Raw genomic sequence first — 17702 nt, forward strand, 5'->3', positions numbered from 1 at the left:
CAGTAAATTAGGTGAGATCTAAATTGACACCCCAGGGATAAGCAGGATTAGCCAGGGGAAGTGTAGGAAGTGAAAGGAAGGGTCCCCAGGTAGAGAGGATGCACATGCAAAGGCCCTGTGGTGAACAGGCCCCTCAATCCTCATGATACCCTGACACCATACCAGGTCTTTTTCTTCTGTGTATGTATATGAGTTGTGCTTCTCCCCAGAGGCCCAGAAGCCATAGGGAGCCCCTGGCTTCTCAGCATCCAGCTCCAAGGTGGCTGCATGTGTCACTGTCCCTACTTCCCTCATCATAAGGATCCCACTGGCCCCACACTTTGTGCCTGGAGCCACAAAATTCATTGTCCTAACAGCCACTAACCAATGAGCCCTGACCAGGTGCCGAGCCCTGGGCTGGGGCCTCTTCAGTTATCAGCTCCCTAACTCCTCACAGCTTTATCATTAGACCCATTTGAGAAGGGAGGAAACTTTTTTTATCAAATTTTTTTTAATGTTTTACTTTATTTTTGAGGGGGGGGAGGGGCAGAGAGAGAGACGCGCGCGCACACACACACAGAATGCTAAGGAGGCTTCAGGCTCTGAGCTGTCAGCACAGAGGCCGACGCGGGGCCCGCACTCCCAACCTGCGAGATCATGACCTGAGTTGAAGTCGGAGGCTTAACCGACTGAGCCACCCAGGCACCCCGGAAACTCTTTAAGTTTAGGAAACTTGACTGAGTTCATGGAGGTATTAGATGGTAGAACCCAGGGTTGTCTGACTCCTCATCAGGAGGGCCAGACAGGCCAGCAGCCTAGGCTTTGATGGCTCAGTTCCATGCACGGAGGCTGGACAGAGGAAAACGGGATGAGGCAGAGCCTTTGAAGGATAGCTGGTCTGCCCTAGACTTGACTTAGGGGACCAGACCCCGGGGTGAAGGCCAGGGAAGGGGCCAGGGTCCCAGGATGAGTTGCAATAGCAGCAGGCCCAAGAGAACAAAAAGACAGTGGCTTGGACACTTACAGGAGGGCCCCAGACTGTGCCCTCCCCCCCTCAGCAGGGCCTGGCCTTTCCCAAGAGCAGGGACCTCCGATCTGGAGCCAGAGGGAGCCTCTCAGCTCATCCGTTCCTTACCTGGGGACACAGCTGAACGGACCAAAAGAAAAATGCACGTGGAAGGTTCCCGGTATATGGCAGTGGCTCCTGGCCCCTTACCGCACCTTCAAACCCAGCAGAATTGGGCCAACTGTTTTCTCTTGGGGAGCACTGAGCCATATCAAATCATGATAGTCAGCCTACCTTGAAGTTAAACTTCCTTTCTTTTATGAAATCAGGTTGGTAATAGATGATGGCTTTGTGGACATGTGGCAGAATAAATGACTGGCGACGGTGCAATAGGGGTTTAACTCAGCAGGCTTAGGTTGCTTAAATCCCGCACTTTACAAAGAAAGGATGGGCCCTTGACCTCTCCTGGGAGATAACCTCTGAGTCTTTGGAAGGTCCTGCCAATTAGCGGCTTCTGTTACGTCTGAGGCCTTGGGCCACACTGTATCAGTTTGGCCAGATAGTTGGCAGTAACAATAGGACCTATGGAGAATGCTTGTTTTGGAATGCCTGAGGCCCAGGCCACGCTGTATCAGTGGATCAGTGGACCTCGCGGGGCCTGGGGACCGAGCTAAGGCAGCGACACTGCTGATGCATTCTTACACGACTGACGCCCAGTACAAACAAGACACCAGGTCTCAGGTGAGCGCCGCTGGTTGGTACGTTGGTGCTGGAAGAATTCAGCGTGTCCCCATGTGACTCCACCGCCGCGGGTGGGAGGTGCGCCTGGAAGCCTGTGCTTGGTGTCTCTGGCCTCTGCTGGTGCATCTTTTCTCTTTACTGAGTTTGCTCTGTGTCTTTTCATTAAAATAAAGTCACTGGGAGGGCGATGGCTTTTCTGAGAGCACTGTGAGTTCTCCTAGCAAATCACTGAGCTTGAGGGTGGCCTTGGGGACCCCTGACACAGCATCTTCAAGGATGCTAAGTTTGGCTTAGCTGAACCGGCCTCGGTTTCTAGTATCTGGAAATCTGGTCAGAGCTTCTGATTCAACCTAACCCTGTCGTTGTGGTACTGGGGTCTCTGCGGGGACACTGTGGCCTGGAGAGGGGAGAGCGGCCCCCCAGGTAGTGGCCACCGGGCCAAGTCCTCCCCGGAGCGGCACATGCTCAGTCTAGCTCAAGCTTGGGTCGGCCTGGGACAACGACACTGCAGAAAGGGGGCTGTTTCTCCCCAGAACTTTCGGACAGAGGCTCCTCCAGACATTCCAGACACATGTGTCCTGTTTGGGAAGGAAAATGGCTTTGCTGTCCTCCAGAGAGAGGATGTCAGCTTTTGTCTGCTTCCTGCCAGATTTCTGTGTACCTGGGAGCTCCCTGGAGCCCCCAGGGGAAGCTGTACCTTATTCCTGCCCCTCGGGTCTCCCTCCCCCCGCTGGAGCTGGGTAGCACATGCCAGAGCCAGCAGGAGAGTTAGGATAGAAGACAGCCTGGAGGGCCACCCTCCTCCCTCCACAGGACTGCCTTTCTGTAGAACAATTCCCACCCTTCGGGGAAAACTGAGGCAAGTTCAGCTAAGCCAAACTTAGCTCTGGTCCTTGTCCCAAAGTTTGGACATAAAAACTTTAGTTCCCAAGACAGGCAAGATAGCTTACCCTCAGACCTGCCTCAGTTGTTTTCTTTTTCTTAGCTTGCTATTTGAAATGATTATAGATTTATAGGAAGTTGCAAACAAGTACAGGAAGTTGCAAAGAAAAGGTCCTGTGTGCCCTTCACTCAGTGCTCCACGATGGCAACATCGGACAACTACGAGATCCAGACCTCAAGCTTTAATATGATATTGGCTCCATAGGGAAGCTGAGTCCTGGCAGCCACTTCACTCCTTCCCCAGGAGTCCCCCAAGCACCTGCATAGGTGCAAAGACAATCAGGGCTTTGAAGCAGGCATTGGCCTCTTTCTGAGGATGGATGAGCTGGCACTGACAGAAGTCAGAGACCAAGCAGCCAGGCAAAGGGAGGCTGCAGAGTGGTCTTAGGAGGTCATCCAAGAGATGTGGGCAAAGCAGCATCTTTGGGTGGATGGCTTGCGATATTGTTTCCAGTAATGAAAACTTGGAATGCCTGGCAGGTGAGACTGGCCAAGAAAATAATGAAGCATTCACACAATAAAGACAGTGTGGCTAATGTGATCACACTGTAGAAGAATAACTTTTATCAGGGTAAATGTTCATGATATACCAGCAAGTGGAAAAAAGATCACCAAAAATACGTGCAGTATGATTCTTTGGGGGGAAACACACACACACACACACACACACACACACACACACAAAGTGCTGAAGGATATACCCCTCAGAATGTTAACACCTTAATGCTGGTAATCTTTAGACAATGGAATTATGAGAAATTTTTATTTTTTCCTTCTGTATCTTACAAGTTTTCTGCATTGATTATATATGACTATTGGAATTCTTAAAAAATATTACCAGATCCATCCCTTGTCTTGACTCTGCACAAACTTGGCTCCATGTGTCTGGTAAAACTTTCAGGGGAGGTGGAGGGTCATTTTCAAAGGGACCTGGAGGGGGTTCTGCTGCCTTGTGGGAGGGGGGAGGAGATGGTAGGGCGTCTGGAGTTGCGTGGAGAGCAAGGGCTGGCCCCGCAGGAGAGGGTCTTTGCACACATGGGAGAAAGGGGGTGGCAACATTGCCAGCAAGTGGTCCAGGGTGGCCCAGGAGTGGGGAGCAGCTAACCTGGTGCCTGGTGAAATTCCAGAGCCAGCTGAGGCCAGAAGCTCACCCTTGCCCACTTCATTGCTCCAGCCTCTTTACCATCTGCTCATACACACACGCATGGCATTCTCCACTTCCATTCAGGAGCTCCTGGCAGGGGCACGGCTGCCTTGTGTTTAGCTCTGTGCCCCCCTGAGCTTTGCAAAAGGCCTGGCTGACCCAGTGTATGATGGTTGGATGGTATCTTCCCCCATCACCCACTTTCTCATCTCCATCTGCTGACTTTCCATCTCTCTGTAGGCTCAGATGCCTCTTCCTCCAGGAAGCCCTTGCTGACCCCTCCAGGGCCACACCCTACTGCATGGTAACTTCAATTACACATTTTACCAGCCTGCCCAGTACCTAGATTATGGAACTCTGAGCTGGTTTCCTCCTTTAGTGCATAAACCTTAGCAAGGTCAATCAATGCCCTCATCAACTCTGGTTCTCCAGTGCACCCCACAACACGAGGTTTGGCACCAAAGAGGCACTCAACCAATCCTTTAACAGAAGAAAAAGGATCCACGCTTCTCTCCCTGAGGCCCTGTAACTCATGACTAGTGCGTGGGGAGTGGGGGACGGTCCCTGCCTCACCCTCCCCTGCTAGGAGAGCAAGCTTCCGTGGCCCCAGGCCCGTCTGCACCTCCAACCCCACCTGCTAGTTCTTTATACTCGCTCCAGTCATGGTCACGAGGGGCCCGGAGAGGAATGGTGACTCAGCCCAATTCATCACCACAATGGAAAAACCCAGTCACCTGTCCTCCTGGCAACGGGACCCGAGCTTCCTCTGCATCTGGAAGGGCAGAAAGCCATACTGTTTTCAAGGTCCTTTTGTCTTTCACCTGCTGAAAAATCAAAGACTGGAATATGCAGAAGCACCACCCGTCGACACTGTAGACTTGCAGCTGGCTGGGAATCTCAGTGACCAGGGGTGGTGCGTTCCACACCAGGCTCCAAGGTCAGTGCCCTCGTGTGCATCTCAGAGCAGCTTCACGAGCCCACTGTTGTGGGCACTGCCACCGTTTTGACCACCAGCATCTGAGTCGCCCTTCCTACGAGACAGAGCCCACCTCCTCCTAGAGGAACTGAACACATCTTTTCCCAGCCTCCCTTGCAGCTTTGGCAGATTACCCGACCCGGGCACCTCCAATCAGACACGCCCGTTCTTGACTGTGAATGAGAAACTAGTGGCACGAGGGAGGGAGCCAAGGGCACACAGAGTCCATCCTGGCAAGGACTCGGCAGCAGCAGCAGCAGCAACTCAGACTTCAGAGGCAGCCGTGGTCCCGAGGCATGGCAGTGTCCCGTGTCCTTGCCCCTGGCGCCGGCTACAGCGTCCGTGGTGGTTTTGACACCGGACCAGCGCTGCAGTGTTGGGCCCGGATCCTGAGACCCAGAGAGCTGCCCGCCCTCCTTGTAACAAAGCCCTTTTTCACTTAAGCTAGCCAGAGTCGGTCTCTGTTTCCTGCAACTGCCAGGCTGCTGCATTAGCCTGAACTTCCAGAGGGGCAAACGAAGGCTCAGAGAGGTCTTCAGAAAGGCTGCGTCTCATCTCCAATGGTGGTGTGGGCCAGGCTCCTGCCCATTTGACAAACGGCAAAGGGGAAGCCCAGCAAAGGCAGCGACTTAGGCAGCATCTTTCAGGTAATGAGGAGCCAGGCTGGGGTGCCTTTTAGAGACCCCCAGTTCCAGCCAGCAGCTTGGCCTTCTGCCGTGCTCCGTTTTCCTCTGTTCAAAGCCCGGCCATCCAGCCTGTCCTCAAACATCATGCCTCCTGAGCGGGTGTTAAAGATGAAGAGAGCCTATGGGGCGCCTGGGTGGCGCAGTCGGTTAAGCGTCCGACTTCAGCCAGGTCACGATCTCGCGGTCCGTGAGTTCGAGCCCCGCGTCGGGCTCTGGGCTGACGGCTTGGAGCCTGGAGCCTGTTTCCGATTCTGTGTCTCCCTCTCTCTCTGCCCCTCGCCCGTTCATGCTCTGTCTCTCTCTGTCCCAAAAATAAATAAACGTTGAAAAAAAAATAAAAAAAAAAAAAGATGAAGAGAGCCTAGGAGCAGAAGGGACCGAGAACTTGTTCTGCTGACTCAGCAGGGACTCCTCTTTTCCTGGCATGACTGACCGTCTCCTCAGAAGGGGCGAGGGCCCCCTCTGCCTGCTTATTCCCTAAGCACCGGTGCTGGGTGCAAAAGCCCCCCATCCTCGGGGGTGGGGGGTGGGTGTTCTTACATTCCTTCACCAGCTGTTAAGTGTCCACTTTCACAGGTTCAAATCTGCAACCTGACCCCCCCCAAATGCTCACTTGGGGTTTGGGAATTATCTGAGCCTCGTGGATTGTGCACATCAGTTCAAGGCCATCGTAGATGCCATTCTGCACACAGACATGTCACAGTGTCAAAACTTTTGTTTGGCAGCCCTAACATCCTCCTGGGGACTGTATTCCCCTCCGCCCCCCCCCCCCCCCGCCCGGGAATTCAGAACAGGCTAGGCCTCATGAACTACGTTACTAGAAAACCAACAATTAGTTTTGTTCCATGACTAGGTCTGTCATCAGACAGACCTTATTGAAAAGGGTAGAACTCAGGGAAACCTGAATCCCTAACACAGGCATAACAATTTAATCATCAATAACAATAGCAACTATTTAGTGAACACTTAAACCATGTGTCTGACACTATGCTAAGCATTTTCTTTATGTTCCGTCATTTAATTCTTACAAGAACCCTCTGAGGGGTCATCATCCCAATTTCAGGGTATGGCATGGAGGCTCAGGGAGGGTGAGTAACTTGCTGGACCTCACACAGCCGGGAAATTGTAGAACCAGCCTGTGCTCTTGAGGACTGACTCCAGACGTGTACACGTAAGAACCACAGTCTCCTGGATGTTTTGGACACAGGGGTTCACTCTGTCACCACTGGCCTCCCCCATCCCTTTCACAAAGGTGGACAGTGAAAGGGACTTCCCCAAGGTGAGCCCCAGAGCTGTAAGGAGAAGCCAAGCTTGCTACCTCCCATGTGGGTTATATACTGTACCCCGAGCAGGAGCACGCACCCCATCTGGGGCCACCAAATCTTACTAGCTTCCTCAAGACCAGTGAGTCAGTTCATTCAATGGCATGGCAGGGACAGCCAGAACCTTACCACAAACCAGACAAAGGGGAGGAGGTGCTGCAGGAGCCACCTGAACTCCCACCCAGTGGGACCTCTCAGATGACTGGTCCAACTCCTTCACTCTGCACAAAACAGGCTGGAATCTGGGAGAGGCAGATCCCTGACCAAGGTCACTGGCAGGCCCTCAATAGAACTCGTCTCCGGAAGCACTGTTTTGAACGGTCTTGCCCAAGTAAATTTTTCCAGGTCATCAGATTTCTCCCTACAGGACTCCATCTAGGGACTTTAGCGCTGCTTCATTTGGGGTGACAGGTGAGAGCAACGTCCCTGAGCCAGACCAGAGAGAGCCTGAGCGACACAAGGGTGTGCCAGATCCCCTTCCCGCTCAGATGATGAAGGGTGAATTGAAAGCAGGGACACTCTGGGCGGGACCCTGACGGCCCAGAACACCTTTGTCTGGAGACCATTACTCCTCCACCAGCTCCCAAGGAAACCCTGGGGGTCTGAAAACTGGACGGGGTTCCAAGGACCCGTGAGCACCTGGTTCTTTCCGACCCCCCCTGGGCTTTTCCCGAACAGGTCCCTGGCGGCGGCGGGGTGGGGCGGGGGCGAGCGGCGGGGGCGGAGGAGGCCGCTGTCCCCAACCGCTGGGGTTCCCCTCGGGAATCTGAACAAAGAGGGAGGCAGAGACCGCCCCCTCCCCGGGAACCCGACGCCGCGAGGCTGCAGGGGGCGCGGGAGGGTAGGGGCCTTCCGCCGCACCACGCCAGGTCGAACGCGGTTGACCTTTTCCCCGGACGCCTGCGAGAGGCTAGAAGCGTGCGGGTCCACAGGGGGTCTCGGCTAGGCTCGGGTGCCGCGGCGTCCGCTCGCCCGCCGGCCCACCCACCGGCCGGGCGCTCCCGCCGTGGCCGGAGGGGGAAGCGGAGCGCCCGGGACTTCTCCGCTGCAGCCACCCTGCGGGGCCCAGCCGGCCGGCGGAGCGCCCACGCCCACCACACCCACGTGGGCACGCCCCCCGCGGCGCACCGCCCCCAGCCCAGCCTCCGCCCCCGGCAGCGGCAGCGAGGTGGAGGGGCTCCCGGCTGCCCGCACCTGCACCCGAGCGTTGGCGACGGCGGCGCCGAGGCCCGGCTCCCCGCCTGCGCGTCTGTCTCGTTCACATCACCCTCGGTGAGTCGGCGGCGCCCTCGGTCTTTCTCCCCATCTCCCCCCGCCGTTGCGGCTGCGGCCAGCCCGCCACCCCTGCTCCGCCTCCCCTCGCGACCCGAGACTCGGCGAACCGCGCGCCCTCTCTCTGGGGCCACATTTGGCTTACGAGGGCGGTACCCCCTCCCAGCCGGACGCGGGGACCTCCCCGGGCGTCGCGGTGGGGGAGGCGCGGGCGGCAAGGCCTCTTTGTTCGGGCGACAGGCGCCGGGGCCCCCCCTCCCGCCGCCGCCGGGAGTGTCACCCGCACCCAGCCCGCGCGCTCCCTCCGCCTCCCGGAGATCACCCCGACCAGGTGGCGGCGCGCGCCTTTTAGGGGTGCGCGGTCGTGCAATTGGTGGATTTTTTTAACCGGTTTTGGAGGGGGGGGGGAGAACGGCGAGGGGGGCGGCGAGAGCGCTCCTGGCTCCGGGCAGCTCCGCCTGCCAGGCTCCTGGCTCTCCTGCTGCTTCGCTCCTCGCCTCCCGCGCTCCTCTCCCGGCTCGGCCGAGCTCGCTCCCCGACGCCGCAGCGCGGAGATGAAGGTGCTGGGACACAAGATCGAACTGCTGACAGGTACCGCCGGCCCTTCTCCTCCGCCGCCCCTGGGCGCGGCCCTCGCCGCCCGCTACTTTCGGAGTTGGAGCGGGAGACCGGCGCGCTGGCCGGGGTTTGGGGCGGCTCGGGTTCGAGCTGGAGGAGGGGGTGCGGATGCTAGCGAATTTCGAGCTTGTGCGCTCTCTGTTCCTGCGCGGAGCACCGCTCCGAGAGAGGACGTGGGGCTGTGTCCCGCCCGGCCCTGCTCCAGTCCGCGGTGCTGGCGTCCCGCAGGAGGGAGCGCGGGTCAGGGGAGCGGCCCCTTGGAGTCTCCGACTAGCCGAGCTGTAGCCAGGCCATCGGAAGGGATTTCAACGCCCTTGCCCTCCAGTCAGTGTCGCCGTCCCCCAGTAAAGAAGGAGCTCCCTGGGCTCCCAACAGGACCCCTGCCATAGGCCTTTTATTTCCTGCTCCCGGTAACAATCTGAGCGCCTCTCCCTAGAAGTTTCTTGCTGGGAGTAGAGGCCAAGTGGTCTGTGAAGTGGGCAATCAGATGGGACCCTGCCGACTGGGGGCTCTCGGCCTTGAGGCTCCTCTGGAGAAGCGGCCAGACACCCTGCTGGAAACCACATCCAGGGTGCTGTGGCTGGAGATCAGCAGAGGACACTGGGTATGCCCAGAAGTGGGGGAGGAAAGAGCAAGGACAGGAGACCCAGTGTCTGAAAGGTGGGAGAGCTCTCCCACTCCTGAGGTTGTGTGGAGAGACTCCGGCAGGTGGAAGGGGGCTAGGAGAGGGAAACACCCAGGGCCACCATCTCCCCCGGGCCTGGGCGGTGAAGGTGCTCAGTGTATCCTGGGGCCATGTGTGGAGTCGGGCACCTGGAAGACTTTGGTTTCTGACCTCAAGGACCTTACTGTCTGGTGCCAGAGAACAGAGCACAGGAACTCTGTTACAAGACAGGGAAGCGGGCAGCAGTGTGGGGGTGCGTTCAGGAAACAGGTTGGAGTCTGAGGGCGCTGGAGGGGAGCAGAGAGATTTGAACACATGGCAGTGTTTGAACTGGACCCTAAAAGACAGAATTTCTATTAATGGAGAGAGACGTGGCATCGCAGGCTAATGGAGGGAGGGGCCAGCTTACATATAGGCCCTGCGAGTGGTGCAGAGGCTGGAGGGCCTAGAGCTGCGAGGGGAGGTCTGGTGAGGTTTCAGGCTGTGAGTGAGAGTTAAGTTACCTGCAGCTGCTGTCTCTTGGCTCCTGGCAAGCTCACAAACAAGGAAGAGGGGGCTGTTCCGAAGCCCTGGAAAACCTGGCCAGGTGCTCAGAAGTGCCAGGTCTTAGTTGGATGAGCCGTGGGGCTGGCCCTCCCTCCAATCCCTTACCAGCTTTTCCTTGTAGAGCTCACTTGAGGCAGGCTGGCCCACCTGACTTCAAGGCCACTGCACTAGTTACTGCCCTTGAGGGAAAGTTTTTACAACCCCGTGGGTGTTGGGAGCCCTGCTCACAAGGCAGAACTTCTGGATCCTCCCCTTCTCCTCTTTGGCCCCAGAAGGCCCTGGAGGAAGAATGCTCTTGGGAGGCACTAATGGGGGCTCCAATGGGGGTGCAGCTTTGGGGTCCCAGGGCAATGCGCCCTTATCTCCTGGGTACAGGGGTCAGGGACCCGCCTCCCTCACCAGACAGGCTTACCTGGTTCTGGTGGACTCTCTAAGCCCCTGGCCAGGCTGGAACAGGAGCCCCTAGGACACTGTCGTGGGTCACAGGCCCCCCCCTTGCACCTCTCACCAGGCCCTGGGAGATGGTGCATCCCTTTAGCCTCTGGCTGGTGGTCTTTGTGACCTTCCTCCCAACTCCATCCTGTCCTCCTCCTTGTCCCACAGATAAGGGTTCAAATCCCAGCCCTTCTGCTGACCAGCTGTGTGATTTCAGACAGCTTGCTTAACCTCTCTGGCTTCGGTTTTCTCCTCTTAGAGATGAGACTGTTGACCCCTCCCTCTGAGAGTTGGCATGAGGCTCATTGAGATAGCACGGGTGAGGGGGCTAGCCCTGGTGGGCACCTCTTGGGTTTCATCTCCCTTCTGGAAAGTTCCTCGTCATGGAGAACTTCCACCTACCGTGGCTGGTTGGCCACTAGAGAGTTTGGCTCTGTCCCTAACTCCACCTTATCCCTGCTCACATGCATCTGTGAGATTCTGACCTGTCTCCCCTGCTGGGTGACGAGCAGGTCAAGGTCAGTGTTGTTCCAAGTGGATTGTGGTGGCAAATAGCAAATGCTCAACCGTTGTTTGAGTCCAGGCTCAGTTGTGTCTCTGGGAGGATTCCTTAGAGGCCCGTAACTCCCTGCCCCCTGTGTCAGCATTAGTGAATTGTTCCATTGAACCTCTTTGCTAAAATCCTACTTCTGTAGCTGTTTACAGTTTTCACATTCTCCCCTTTTATCATCATGCCCCTTTTCCCGGTGAGGTTAGTCACTTCTTCATGCAGCTGGGAAAAGGTGGAGCTCAGTTTCAAACCCGGGTCCTGAGCCATCCCGTGTGTTCTAACTGCCCGGCTTCAGGCCAGTCTTCAAGCTGTTCACTTCTTTTTCCCATCTGTAAGATGGGATCATCATGGTACTTACCTGGTTGTGTGCTTCAGCAATTAGCTGTGAGAGTGTGTGTCAGTGCTGAGTGCAGTGTCAGGCAGACAGTCAGCAAATCGCAGTTGTAGGGCTTTTGTTCCCAACTACCTCCTCAGTGTCCTAGGGTCTCCCCCTTCCCCTTTGCTCCTCTTCTGAAATGTTCCAGTTCCTTCTCTGGCTTCTCCACACAATCCAGATTTCCCTGCAATGTGCTCCTGGGGGACTCTGCTGAGACCTCAGTTTCCCGTCATGTGGGACAAATGGGGCATGACACCTAGAGTTGGGCCCTACTGGCCTGACATCACAGCTCTGACATCAGGTGGGGAAGGCCAGGTGCCCCTCACCTGTGGGGCTGGAAGGATGTCCATGAGTTGTTGTGCCCAGTCGGAGCATGTCTTTTTGTTGCAGAGAGAAGAAGCAGGTGGTAGGGGCTGTTCTAGGAAGTTTCACAGGTAACTGATGCATATGGCAGCCAGCATTTTCCAGACTCTCTGAGTCTTGCAGTATAAGGAGGGCAGGGATTTGGGAACCAGAACGGTCTCCTCTCCGTTTCTCAGCTCCTGAGCAAATTTGTAATTACTCTGAGCCTCCGTCTCCTGATCAGTAAAATGGGAATAAGGGCCCTACCTCAGTAGCACTGGGAGGACCCCAGCACACGGCCCCCCATGTGCCCACGCAAGCTTGCTGCAGTCTTCAGAGGACAGACTCTTGGTGCCTTTTGTAGCTGAGTGTTTTTTTTTTTTTATTTCTTAGTATGATGTGGGAAAGTGGGACATTAGTCTACTTGGAAACAGGAAAGTGATGGCTTATGTGCATTTGCACTCAAACAATATGTCTCCAAGATGGTTTGGAGTCCTGAGGGAGCTCTAAAGTGGCAGATTTGGGGCTCTGATATGGTCCCTTGGGAGCCCTGATGTTGGATGTTGGAAATGTTTTAAAAATACACTCAATGTGTGATTAAAAAGCAAAACTTTTTGCCTGTTCTGTCTGGAATTTTGGTGTCATTTGAATGCATGGAATATGTAGTCCCACACAATTTCATAGACTACCTTTAAATAGTGTTTGATTCTTGGCAGGTGTGTTGACCCACATTTTACATGTGGGGGAAAATGAGAAGCACAGATTTATCCCAGCAGGCTGAAAATAGGATCCCAAATCCTCATTTCCAGTTCATCCATTTCAGCAAACTGCACTGCTTCACCGGTGTGCTGCAGTGTGGGCGGGGGCACGCAAATGAGGGGCGTGGTCTGAAGAGGGGAGGGGTACGCAGGTGGGCCCCCAGCCACAGGTGAGGGTGGGGCGTGCGGAGACAGGCGTGCTGTCCTCACTGTCCATGCAGAGGGCAACTGGCTCAGCTTTTATGAAGGGCAGGTTGGCAATGCTGTATCAGAAGTTTAAAAATATGTGTGATCTGTGACTCAGCAGTTGAATTTTTAGGAACAAATAAAGATGTGTGCAGAGGTGTTTGTTCAAGGGTGTTTATCCCATAGTTGTTTATAGAAAAAAAAAAAAACGGGAGCAATCTGAATGCCTAACAGCAGAGAACGTTAAATAAATGCGGGTGCCATCATACTAGGGAACCCCAACAGCTGCAAATTATGCCATCACAGGTTATTTACTCATCCGGACACTCCCTTATACATGTAATAAGTGGTGACATCACACTTGTGTGGCATTTGCCGTGTGCCAGGCACAGTTCTGAGTGCTTTCTATGTATTAACTCATCCCAACAACCCTAGGAGGGACCCGCTATTATTTCCTCCTTTTTATAGATAAGGCATACTAAGGCACAGAGAAGTTAAGTAACTTTCTGAAGGTCACACAGATGTTAAGTGGCTAGCTGGAATGTGAACCAGGATATCTGGCTCCAGAGTCCAAAAGTATGTCTCAAAACTGTTTTTTTGTTTTCAGAAAGAAAAAAGCCTTTTTCAGTATGTAGATCAGCAGTGAAAAAAGATGAAAGAACCTAAGTAGACATCTTAACAGTGGTTTCCTCCGATGAGTAGGATTGTATGTGCTTTTTACTTCTGTTCGCTCTTCTGCTTCTCTGACTTTTCTCAGTGAATGTGTGTTACATGAAATTCAAGTTCAGTTTTTAAAAACTAAGAAGGAACAGACGCAGAGAAGTGCTGAGTGCTGGGGTTCTGATGCAATCAAGCCGGCGGGAGCCCTGAGGAAGAGCTGAAGCCCAGTGCTTTGGAAGCGGTGTGTTCTTGGAAAGCTTGAGGGCAGAGCAGTGGATGTTGAAGTCGGCTTTCCATAGGGAAGAGGAAGTGTTCAGGGGCACAGTGAACAGTTCTGACAGACGTAGGGCTGTAAGAACATGGGGGGGTGTGTGTGCGCTAGGCTGAATAACGGCTCCCAAAGACATTCAGATCCTAAGCACTAGAACCTAGAAGTGTTAGATGACAAGAGACCGCAGGCGTGATTAAGGTAAAGCACGTGAGATGGGGTCTTTGTCCTGGATTAGCCAGGGGGGCCCTGAATGCAAGCACATGTATCCTTACGAGGGGGGAGGCAGAAGGATACTTGACCACAGAGCCCAGGAGAAGGCAATGGAATGCCCTGCATCGAGATGCTTCACTTTCTCCACACCGCTGGCCTTAATGATGGAGGACCGGCCAGGAGCCAAGCAGTGCAAGGAGCGCAGTTCTAAACCTGGAAAGTGCAGGAGAAGAGATTCTCCCCTCGGATCTGCATAGGAAGGAAGAGTGGTCCTGCCAAAACCTTCACTGCCGCCCAGTGCCGTGGAGTTTGGACTTCTGACCTCCAAGACGATGAGACAACGATAGGCCTTGTTTGAAGCCGCTGAGGTTGTGGTGATTTGTGACACCCAGGAAAACCAGTCCTGGGGTGTGCACATCAGACCCAGGGCCTCGGCCCCTGCGCCGGCCGGCAGCACAGGGTGGTGGTCACACTGTGGGGTTGGAGTCTAGAAAGCTGGATCTGACCTGCCCTGGCCATGTGACCTCAGGCTGAACCTGGCCGAGTCCACAGGGTAGTCTTTTGTTTTCCTTTTCTTTTTTTAAATGTTTTGTTTATTTATTTATTCAGAGAGAGAGCGCAAGCACGAGCACGAGTGGGGGAGGCACAGAGAGAGAGAGGGGGACACAGAATCTGAAGCAGGCTCTGGGCTCCAAGCTGTCAGCACAGAGCCCGTCGCAGGGCTCGAACTCACAGGCTGTGAGATCATGACTTGAGCCGAAGTCGGATGCTCATAAAACTGAGCCACCCTGGCGCCCTGACCTCTTGAGGGTCAACTGAGAGCCCCGCGATGCTGTTTTCTGAGTAGGAGAGCGTCACAGGAGCATGGGTGCAAAGCTGGTCTCTGTGTGGTGACAGAGGAGCTCTCGTTGCATTCATCCTCCAGTGCCCGAAACCCCAAGCCACAGATGAAACGTACACTCCAGCCAGAACGATTACAAGCCCCCTAACAAACACTTCTGAGGACTTACGTGCTTTTCCAGTTCACCTTTTTGGGAGAGGCGTGGCAGGACAGATGCTGCGTGCCTGGTGGTGCGCCCTGTCTTAGGCAGGTGAGGTGGGGGGGACCCCAGCCTCCTTGGACAGGACACAGGGCATATTTCTGGGATGTCATCTCCCTACACAGAGGTGGGGGTGGGCATTCCATAGCCACGTCTGAGGTTTGTAGCCAGGATCTTGTTCTGTGCGCCTGAGACAGTTTCCTGACAGCCTACTCCGGGGGCCAGGCTTGTGTGGCCAGAAGTGGCTTTTAGCAGTCTTTTCCATGCTGGTATTTAGGAGGAGAGATGTCCTGTTGGGGCCCAGGGGCCTGGGGGTCGAACGGGGAAGCTGCTGACTCTCCATCAAGTTCCCTGGAGAATCCTGTCCGCCCCACCCTGAGCCATACACCTGCCTTTCCTCCTGCTGAGAGTAAGAGCTCTGAGCTCACTGCTCCCAAAGCCCAGGCCAGCTCCAGAGTATTCACTGAGAACTCGGCCCACTTGGTCAGGGTAGAGGATGTAGTGGTCGGGGGTGGCCCCGAGGTCCCTCGCGATCCGAAGTGATCATCCAGGAGGACTGCAGGCCCTGAGATGTTCCGGGTTGGAAAAGCCCTAGGCAGCTCGAGTGGACTGTGATGTTGCCTTTTGGGTGTGGTGGGCAAGTCCTGCCCTCCAGCCCATGAGCCCTCTGACCCCACACCCCGGCCTGGCTGCCCCTATGTGATTGCAGGGTGGATGGGTGGGTGCTGGGCCAAGTGGAAGAAAAGACCTCGGACCTTCTGTTAGGTCTCCTGATTGCAGAAACTGAGCCTAGGGTGACAAAAAAGGACACTGTGGGGCAACTGTGGCATGTGGATGTAGGGCACACGGGGCCACCGGACTCTGTCTCTCTCTCCCCCACTCCTACCTGTTCGGGTCTTTGGGTTGTTTTGGTTCTAAGTCAGGCCCTGCCTCTCGATGGCGAGTTGGCTGCTGGCTCACAGACCATCCTCCCCATAACCCCAGCGAAGAGCGTCCCCAAGGATGCCAGCAAAGGCCTGGTCCTGACGGGAGCCCGAGGCCCTCCCTGCACCCTCTGAGGCCACGCCCTGTGCTGTGTCCCCCTGGTTCCCACTCACTCACTCCCACCTTGCTGCTGCTTTCCCCTCCTCTCCTTTCTCTGGGCTCCAGCCCTGGACACCTCTGTCCTCACTCACCCCCCTGGCTGGCCCCATCCGGTCTCACGAGTTTGGGCACTGCCTCTGTGGTGATGTGAGCAGCCCAGCCATTGGCTTCTCTGTCTGCTCAAGGCTAAACCTGCCTTGAGAGAGCTTCCCAGCTCTCTCCTCACAATGGCTCAGAGCAAAACCCAAGTCATGCTTGACTCTTGTCCCTCCCTCATGCCCCACATCGATGGCCGACAGCTCCCACTGGTTCTGCCATCGGGACACGCCAGAACCTGAGCGCTTCTCCACCTCCACTAGCCATCAGGTCTCTTCCACGTCATTGCAACTGTTCTCCCTATTCCCGCCCCCACGTCTGTTCCCCCCAGAGCAGGTGGAGGGAGTCTTTAAGATGGAAATCCTCTCACATCACCCCTCTGCTCAGAACCCTCCAGCACAACTCACTCGGAGGAAAACCAGAGTTTTCCTAACAACCTTCAAGGCACAACACGATCTGATGCTTCTGCCCTTATGTCTTTGTCCCCAGGTCCTTCCCCACCCACCCACTCCCCAGCTCCCCTGAATGTGCCAGACAAATGCCTGCCTCACAGCCTCTGCCCTTCTCTCTGGCCTCAGTGCTCCTGCACGTCCCCAGAGCCCTCTCCCTCACCTCCGTGCGCCCTGTTTCAGGCTGTCTACCCCCTTCTCTGACACTGCTTCCTCTATTGACCTTGGCATGTCTGACACACCATAGATTAACTCAGACTTGTTGATGTTTATCTCCTCCCCTAGAAAGTTCCACAAAGGAAGGACATTTTGTCTATAATAGTATCTTGTCTCTGGTGCCTGGAACAGTGCCTGGCACATAGTAGGTGCTCAGTCAATATCTAGTGAGTGAATGAATGAATGAATGGATTTTCACCTGAGCCACTTGGCCACGCCTGGGAGTGTAGTTATCTCTGCCTGAACCACATGGATTGGGAAGGGCGGGTGGGGGGGGGGGCAGGTAATGTTTCATAAAAGGAAACCAGGTGCCATTACAAGTAGGAAAGACCTGGGTGTTGCATGAGTCCTGACACAGGGCTCCCTTCTGTAGACATTGTGTTTGAAGCAGGAAGACTCTGGGAGTTGCTTGGTGTGAGTCCTTCTCTCCTAGGTGAATGTTGTTCCCGAAAACACTAATACGTTAGGCATTTCACAGGGGCTTCCTGTGAAAAAATACCCCGTAAGAAAGTTGCTCCCTCCCATTCTCTAATTCGGACCATATTGCAGACTCGTGAGCTGGACGAGGCTTGCTGCCTTAGCTTACCTCTTTGGATCTTGCATACAGATCCAGGACAAGTATATCTTTGTTTCTGGGAAATCTGCCAAATGAGGCAGATACACAGCTGAACTGAAGCACCAGTGTTAAAGAAACTTGAGAATCTGTAGCAAAAAATAAAAAAAATTAAACTGCCACAGTGGGCTTTTCAACTTTTTAGGTGGGTCACGGTCACCCATATCAGCAAGGTTACTGTGCACCTGTGAGGGCTGAGTGAGAAGGGGCCGGCTCCGTTGAAGAGCTAGCGGAGAGCATTGCTTCATGGAGTGTACCGCCCACTGGAGAGAGGAAGCTGCAAGTTCTGGCCGAGCTCTAGTATTCCCCTGGTTTCCCTTGGGCAAGCCCTTTCCTTTCCCTCGGCTTTCTGCCTCTTCAGCATGTTAGGGTGGGCCTCCAAGAAAAATGCCCCACATTTAGATACATTTCAACAGTATGGGACAGAAAACCCCAAGATACTAATAGATTAAACAAGATAAAAGTGTGCTTCCCTTCTTTATAAACAGAGTCTGAAGATAGGCCATCCCGAATCATGGCTT

The 17702-nt window shown here is 54.9% G+C and overlaps 1 protein-coding gene across 5 annotated transcripts in view; it reads left to right on the forward strand.

Moving 5' to 3' along the window:
* NDRG4 (NDRG family member 4) overlaps window positions 1-17702 on the forward strand; it is an 80272-nt gene that overhangs the window by 28735 nt on the left and 33835 nt on the right. Inside the window, exon 1 of one of the 5 annotated variants that reach the window (XM_045046031.1) lies at window positions 7941-8068. The exons of 1 other annotated variant lie outside the window; for it this stretch is intronic. Coding sequence is in view for 2 of the 4 variants with exons in the window: in XM_011290141.3 (XP_011288443.1) it covers window positions 8623-8659 (37 nt within the window). In the remaining 2 variants the exon portion in view is untranslated. Of the gene's footprint in view, window positions 1-7940; window positions 8069-8494; window positions 8660-17702 lie in introns of those variants that run through there. 3 more of the 5 variants (XM_011290141.3, XM_006941560.5, XM_045046029.1) reach the window with 3 other exon arrangements.

Source organism: Felis catus, chromosome E2 (assembly GCF_018350175.1).
Source record: "Felis catus isolate Fca126 chromosome E2, F.catus_Fca126_mat1.0, whole genome shotgun sequence".
Classification (NCBI taxonomy): Eukaryota; Metazoa; Chordata; class Mammalia; order Carnivora; family Felidae; genus Felis; species Felis catus.